Source organism: Nicotiana sylvestris, chromosome 1 (assembly GCF_000393655.2).
Source record: "Nicotiana sylvestris chromosome 1, ASM39365v2, whole genome shotgun sequence".
NCBI lineage: Eukaryota > Viridiplantae > Streptophyta > Magnoliopsida > Solanales > Solanaceae > Nicotiana > Nicotiana sylvestris.
Genome location: NC_091057.1, coordinates 161,501,027 through 161,508,185, shown reverse-complemented (window position 1 = coordinate 161,508,185; position 7,159 = coordinate 161,501,027). Strand labels below are relative to the sequence as shown.

The 7,159-nt window shown below is 41.5% G+C and overlaps 2 protein-coding genes across 2 annotated transcripts; both read left to right on the top strand.

Annotated features, from left to right (window-relative positions):
* The first annotated feature begins 617 nt into the window (after window positions 1-617).
* Window positions 618-3,067, top strand: LOC138876822 (uncharacterized). The gene is made up of 4 exons (XM_070155758.1): window positions 618-739; window positions 826-1,265; window positions 1,558-2,245; window positions 2,419-3,067. Exons 1-4 carry the CDS (start codon window positions 618-620, stop codon window positions 3,065-3,067), a joined length of 1,899 nt encoding a protein of 632 aa, XP_070011859.1.
* Window positions 3,068-3,830: 763 nt separating this feature from the next.
* On the top strand, window positions 3,831-4,574 carry LOC138876821 (uncharacterized). Its single transcript, XM_070155750.1, has one exon. It carries the CDS (start codon window positions 3,831-3,833, stop codon window positions 4,572-4,574), a length of 744 nt encoding a protein of 247 aa, XP_070011851.1.
* The last annotated feature ends 2,585 nt before the right edge of the window (window positions 4,575-7,159 follow it).

Genomic DNA, 7,159 nt, shown 5'->3' with positions numbered 1-7,159 from the left:
ACCCCATATAAACCATCCCAGCATTACTTCCCATTACCAAACCCTCAGATTTCTGTCCTCCACGTCCAGAAATTTACCCAACCTCCTGCCTACTCACAAATGTGTGCCCCAACCCCACAAAATACCTACCCAGCTCCACAAAATGCTTACCCACCCCCACGAGCCTACCGAAACTCTGCCGGCCTAGGTTTCCGACCCAATCCAGCATTCAAAAATGAGAGGTTGCAGTGGAAGAAAACTTTCACCCTGTTGGGGGAGTTTTATACCAGCTTATTCCATAGAATGAGGCAGTTGGATATGATGAGGCCAATTGAGTTGAAATTGCCAAATCCTCCTCCAAAGAATCTTGATTACTCCGTGAGCTGTGAATATTGTTCTGATACTCCGGGGCATGATACGGAGAAGTGTTGGCACTTGAAAAACTCTATCTAGGAGCTCATCGACACAAATCGGATTGAAGTCCGAACCCCAGAGGCACCCAACATCAACTAGAACCCATTGCCAACCCATCAGGAAACGAACATGATCGAGATAGTACACAAAGGGGAAAACCCAAGAAGCCTTCACAATCTGTTATGATGATTCGGTCCAGTGAGGTCAAGTTAGTCAAAAAACTGATGGTTGAAGGATTAGTGAACAAGTTGAGCATGAAAAACGGTAAGCCATATGTGGTAGCTGAGAAAAGATCCCCAAGTGATGTTATAGCAAAGCAAGAAAAGTCAAAAGTGGTTGTGCCAGGGTTGGCAAATAAGCATATCATAATTGTAGGGGTGCTCGTACGGACCATGTCATCATCAAGCTTGTAACCCATTTGCCGGTAATCAGTACCAAGGTTATCCCATGGAACTATGAACGGGTGATAGTGACCTACAAGGGAAAGGAAGTGAAAGAAGAAGTCAATGAGGCCCAAGGATTAACTCTTTCGGGGAGATGCTTTGCCCCGGAAGAGTTAAGGAAAGCTAAAACATCCAGAGATAACCAAGTTCTAATAAAGAAAGCAGTCACTAAAGAAGAGGCAAAGAAGTTTCTGAGAAAAATGAAGGTACAAGATTATTCCATCGTGGAGCAGCTGAGAAAGACGCCCGCTCAGATTTTCTTGTTATCATTGTTGATCCACTCAGATGAACATCTTAGGGCCCTGATGAAAATGATGAACGAAGTTCATGTTCCCAATAAAATTTCAGTAAACCATTTGGAAAAGATCGCCAACAAAATATTTGAGGTGAACAGGGTCACCTTCTCTGATGACGAGTTGCATGTGGAAGGTACTAAACACAACAAAGCTCTCTTATCTTACGGTAAAATGTGAAGATTCTGTGGTCACCAGGGTGTTAGTCGACAATGGTTCCAGTGCAAACATCTGCCCCTTCTCTACTCTGAATAAGTTGAAAGTTGATGATGAGAGGATTCACAAGAATAGCATATGCGTCCGAGGTTTTGACGGTGGAGGAAAAGACTCAGTTGGTGACATAATACTTGAATTGACAATAGGATCGGTGGAAGTCACCATGGAGTTCTAGGTACTGGACATAGCCGTCTCTTATAATTTGTTGTTAGGTCGATCTTGGATTCATGCCGCCAAAGTAGTCCCGTCCACTCTGCATCAGATGGTCAAGTTCGAATGGGATAGCCAGGAGATCATCGTGCATGGTAAGGATAATTCGTGTGCTCACAGTGATGCCTCTGTCCCGTTCATTGAGGTTGAAGATGAAAAAGGGCCTTGGTTTTATCAAGTGTTTGAAACAGTGCCGGTCGAGAAGGTTCTAGAAGGGAAATCTGTTCCAACTCCAAAGATAGCCTCTACATCCGTCATGGTGGACTCCGAGATGCTGAAAAATGGTTTTGTGCCAGGTAAAGGTCTGGGTGCATCCTTGCAGGGTATTATACAGCCCGTGTCCCTCCCTGAAAACTTAGGTACGTATGGTCTTGGATTCAAACCCACAACGGCAGATGTGAGAAGGGCTAGAAAGTTGAAACAGAGGGTGTGGGTACTTCCGAAGCCTATTCCGCGTCTATCTAGGTCTTTTGTCAAGCCTGGTGTCAGGAAACGCCCAGTGACAACAGTTCCAAGTTCCGTGGTTGACATTGATGAAGAGTTAATTGAAAGGTTCCAGAGGTTGTTTGATGATGTGAACATGGTGGAATTTGGAGAAGGTTCTAGCAAAGCGAACATGCAGTTCGTCGAGCTGAATGTAAAGCTTAACAATTGGAAGGCTACTCCTCTCCCTACCCATAAGGAGTCTTGGTAGTTTGTTTCGTTTTCCTTTCTATCTGGGTCATTCCAGGATTGTGACCCAGATTTTTATTTTTTGCTTGTTAATGTACAAACCCTTTTATCCTTTATTTTTAATGAAATGCAATTTCCCTTTTCAACACTCCTTATAGTCTTATTTTTGTTTTATTTTCTTCTTTGTACAGTTCTTTTTATGCTGGTTTCAGTGACATGACATGCATGAGGAATCTTCGGCCAAGTCTTAAAAGTCAATCTAATTCTGAAGTAATAATCCAGGAAATAGACTGTGATGATGAATTAGAATATGATGAGGAAGAGGCCTTTGAAGAGATCAGTAAGGAACTAAATCATTTTGAAGAAAAACCCAAGCCTAATATGAATGATACGGAAGCAATCAATCTAGAGGACCCAGATAATGTCAGAAAAACTAAGATAATCGTCCATCTTGAACCGCAAATCATAGAGGAAATAATTAAAGCATTGTTTGAGTATAATGATATTTTTGCATGGTCATATGATGACATACCAGGCTTGAGTACCGATTTGGTGGTCTACAAATTGCCAATTAATCCAGCATTCCCTCCTGTTAAGCAGAAATTGAGAAAGTTCAAAACTGACATGAGTGTGAAGATCAAATTCACAAAGCAGCTTAATGCAAAGGTCATTCGAGTCACGCGGTATCCCACGTGGTTAGCCAATGTTGTGTCTGTGCCAAATAAAGATGATAAGACCAGAGTGTGTGTTGATTATCGTGACCTCAATAAAGCAAGTCCAAAGGACAACTTCCCACTGCCAAATATCCACATTTTGATTGATAATTGTGCCAAACATTAGATTGGGTCTTTTGTAGACTGCTATGCGGGCTATCATCAGATTTTAATGGATGAGAAAGATATGGAGAAGATGGCATTCATCACGCCATGGGGAACATACTGCTACCGGGTCATGCCTTTTGGTTTGAAAATGCTGGGGCAACTTACATGAGGGAAATGACAACCATATTTCATGACATTATACACAAGGAGATTGAGATTTATTTGGATGATGTAATCATAAAGTCCAGGAAGCAGTCTGACCACGTCAAAGATTTGAGGAAGTTTTTCCAAAGGCTCCGCAGGTACAACCTCACGCTCAACCCTGCAAAGTGTGCATTTGGTGTTTTGTCCCAACATAGTTAGTCGACGGGGCATTGAATTGGATCCGTCAAAGATCAAAACTATCCAGGAGTTACCAGCACCAAAGAACAAGACCGAGGTGATGAGTTGCTAGGGAGGCTGAACTACATCAGCAGGTTTATTGCTCAGCTCATGACAACTTGTAAGCCCATATTTAAGCTGCTAAACAAAGATGTTGTGATTAAATGGACTGATGAATGCCAGGAAGCATTTGATAAGATCAAAGAGTATTTGTAAAACCTACCTGTATTGGTCCCGCCGGAACTCGGGAGACCTTTGATTATTTATTTGACAGTCCTGGATAATTCATTTGGTTGTGTGCTGGGTTAGCATGACATCACTAGCAGGAAAGAGCAAGTCATCTATTATCTTATCAAGAATTTCACATCTTATGAGGTTAAGTATACTCCCCTTGAGAGGACATGTTGCGCCTTGACTTGGGTAGCACAGAAGTTGAAGCATTATTTGTCGTCCTACACTACTTACCTCAGCTCTCGCTTGAATCCTTTAAAGTATATTTTTCAGAAGCCTATGCTCACAGGGAGACTTGCAAAGTGCAGATTTTGCTCACAGAGTTCGACATTATCTATGTGGCTCGGATGGCGATGAAAGCCCAAGCCTTGGCCGACCACTTGGCCGAGAACCCGGTGGATGAAGAATATGAACCTTTGAGAACTTACTTTCCTGGTGAAGAGGTAATGCATATTGATAAGGTCGAGAAGGATGAAAAGCCCGGTTGGAAACTCTTCTTTGATGGGGCTGCTAACATGAAAGACGTTGGAATAGGGGCTGTACTCATCTTTGAAACAGGGCACCACTACCCTGTCACTACTCAACTCCGTTTTTATTGTACCAACAACATGGCCGAGTATGAAGCGTGCATTTTGGGTTTGAGGTTAGATGTGGACATGGGAGTCCAAGAAGTACTGGTTTTAGGAGATTCAGATCTATTAGTGCATCAGATTCAGGGAGAATGGGAGACCCGATATTTGGAACTCATATCGTATAGACAATGTCTGCAGGATCTCTATCAGCGGCTCAAATTAGTGGAATTCAGGAATATCCCTAGGATCCACAATGAGGTCGCTGACGCTTTGGCTACTCTGGTGTTGATGTTACATCATCCAGATAAGGTTTATGTTGACCCTTTGCATATTCAGGTTTAGATCAGCATTCTTACTGTAACATGGTGGAAGAAGAACTTGACGGTGAACCTTGGTTCCACGATATCAGGGAGTACATCAGGTCGGGGGTATATTCGGTGCAAGCCATAAGGGATCAAAAGAGGACAATTCGACGTTTGGCAAGTGGATTTTTCTTCAGTGAAGGAGTTTTGTACAAAAGAACTCCAAATCTCGAATTGTTAAGATGCATAGATGCTAGAGAAGCATCGACTATCATGACCGAAGTACATTCTGGAGTTTGTGGACCGCATATGAGTGGGTATGTTCTGGCAAAGAAAATTCTCTGAGCAGGTTATTATTGGCTCACCATGGAGCGAGATTGCATCAGTTTTGTGCGCAAGTGTCATCAATGCCAAGTACGCGAAGATTTGATTCATTCTCCGTCATCTGAATTACACACAATGTCTGCACCATGGCCCTTTATTGCTTGGGGTATGGATGTCATCGGATCAATTGAGCCGACAGCATCCAATGGGCACAGGTCCATTGATTATTTCACAAAGTGGGTTGAAGCTAAAACTTTCAAATCTGTGACCAAGAAGGCAGTGGTCGATTTTGTTCATTCAAATATCATTTGTCGGTTTGGAATCCCAAAGGTGATCATCAAACATAATGGTGCTAATCTTAATAGTTATCTGATGAAGGAGGTATGCGAACAGTTTAAGATTACGTATCAAAATTCCATCCCGTACAGCCACAAGGCGAATAGAGCAGTCGAGGCAGCCAATAAGAACATAAAAAAGATATTGTGGAAAATGGTGCAAGGTTCCAGGCAATGGCATGAGAAGTTTCCCTTTGCTCTGTTGGATTATCGCACTATTGTTCGTACTTCAGTAGGTGCAACTCCTTATCTGTTGGTATATGGAACAAAAGCAGTGATACCGGCAGAAGCTGAAATCTCATCCCTTCGGATTGTTGCTGAAGCCGAAATTGATGATGATGATGAGTGGGTCAAAACTCGTTTGGAGCAATTGAGTTTGATCGATGAGAAAAGATTGGCAGCAGTGTGTCATGGCCAGTTGTATCAAAAGAGAATGGCAAGAGCATACAACAAGAAGGTGCGTCCGCGAAAATTTGAAGTGCATCAGCAAGTGTTGAAACGCATCCTCTCACATCATGCTGAAGCAAAAGGCAAGTTCGCCCCAAATTGGCAGGAGTCGTTCATTGTAACAAGAGTATTGTCTAATGGTGCTTTATATTTAACAGACATAGAAGGCAAATGTATAGACATAGCTATCAATTCTGACGCAGTTAAAAGATATTATGTATGATTTCTTTGGTTTGTTTAAATTGTTGTTTATACTTGGCATATTTTGAAGATTGGAATGACAAAGGTATTTTATTCTGCTATCTAAATACTTTACCCTTTGATACCCCTTTGAGCCTTATTTATTTCCTTTCACACCCCTCTTTTGGAATCGGTAGCGAAATTTAGGAACACAAACGCAAAAGGTAAGCAAAGAAGAAAAAGAGGAAAACAATGGAAAAGAGTGGGAAAAAAAAAGAAAGAAAAAGAAAAGGGAGAAGGAAAAAGAAAAGAAAAGGAAAAAGAGAAAGAAAAAGAAAATAAAAGGAAAAGGAGAGAAAAAGAAAAAGGAAAAGCAACAACAAAGCAATTCCTATGACATGAACTACGTTCGACCTGATTCCTTTTAAGGATACGTAGGCAACCTCACGGTTCGGTCCCATCAAAATAAAAATCCAAAAATCCCCAAGCAAAGAAACTGGGGCAGAAAGTTGTGGTTGTTGTAAGAAATCTGATTTCAAAAGTTGTAATTTTAAATCCATTCAAGTTGTTTTGAGCCTTTGTGATACCCTTTCTTTCTAACCCTATCCAAAAGCCCACATTACGGTCCAAAGAAAGACCTTCCAATCAGTCTTCGAGAGGTGCCAAGTCGAGCAAGTAGAGGTGTAATTCATATCAAGGGTAACACTCCGGTCTAAGCAAGAAAAATGAAAAATGAGAGTCTTATTGGTGAAAACCCTCACGGGCACCGTAAGGCAATGGAAAGCTGAGAGAAATTAAAAATGAGAAAGTATTATTGGTGAAAACCCTCACGGGCACCGTAAGGTGACGATGAGTTGAGAGATAAATAAATGAGAGAGGTTTGTTGGTGAAAACTCTTCAGGGCACCGCAAGCCGAATAAGGCTATTAAATTTGCAAAAGAATCGGATTATGGGAACCCCAGGCATTAAAGTGTGAAGACTGAAAGAGGATTGACTGAATGGACTAGGCTTTTTAATCCGAAGTGCATGTCATGATCATTGGTGTTAGCAGTTTCACTCAGATAAGTCCCTTTTTCTTTACTTCCTCAAACAGTCCTTCTGTTTTGATTTTTCTTCTATATTCATAACTTTCGAAGTCATTGCATTTCATTTCCTTTTGGGTTTACCCCTCTAGAGCTCTTTCAATGTTAAACTTGCTAAGCAAAATAAAGGATTGCAAAGCTTACTACCAACTGCCAAATTGCACAAAGCAAAGTGCGGCCAAAGCATTCCAGAAATAGCATGATGCAAAAATGAAAGTAAGGTGTTAATGAAAGTTCAAGCGGTTGAATGATTTGGG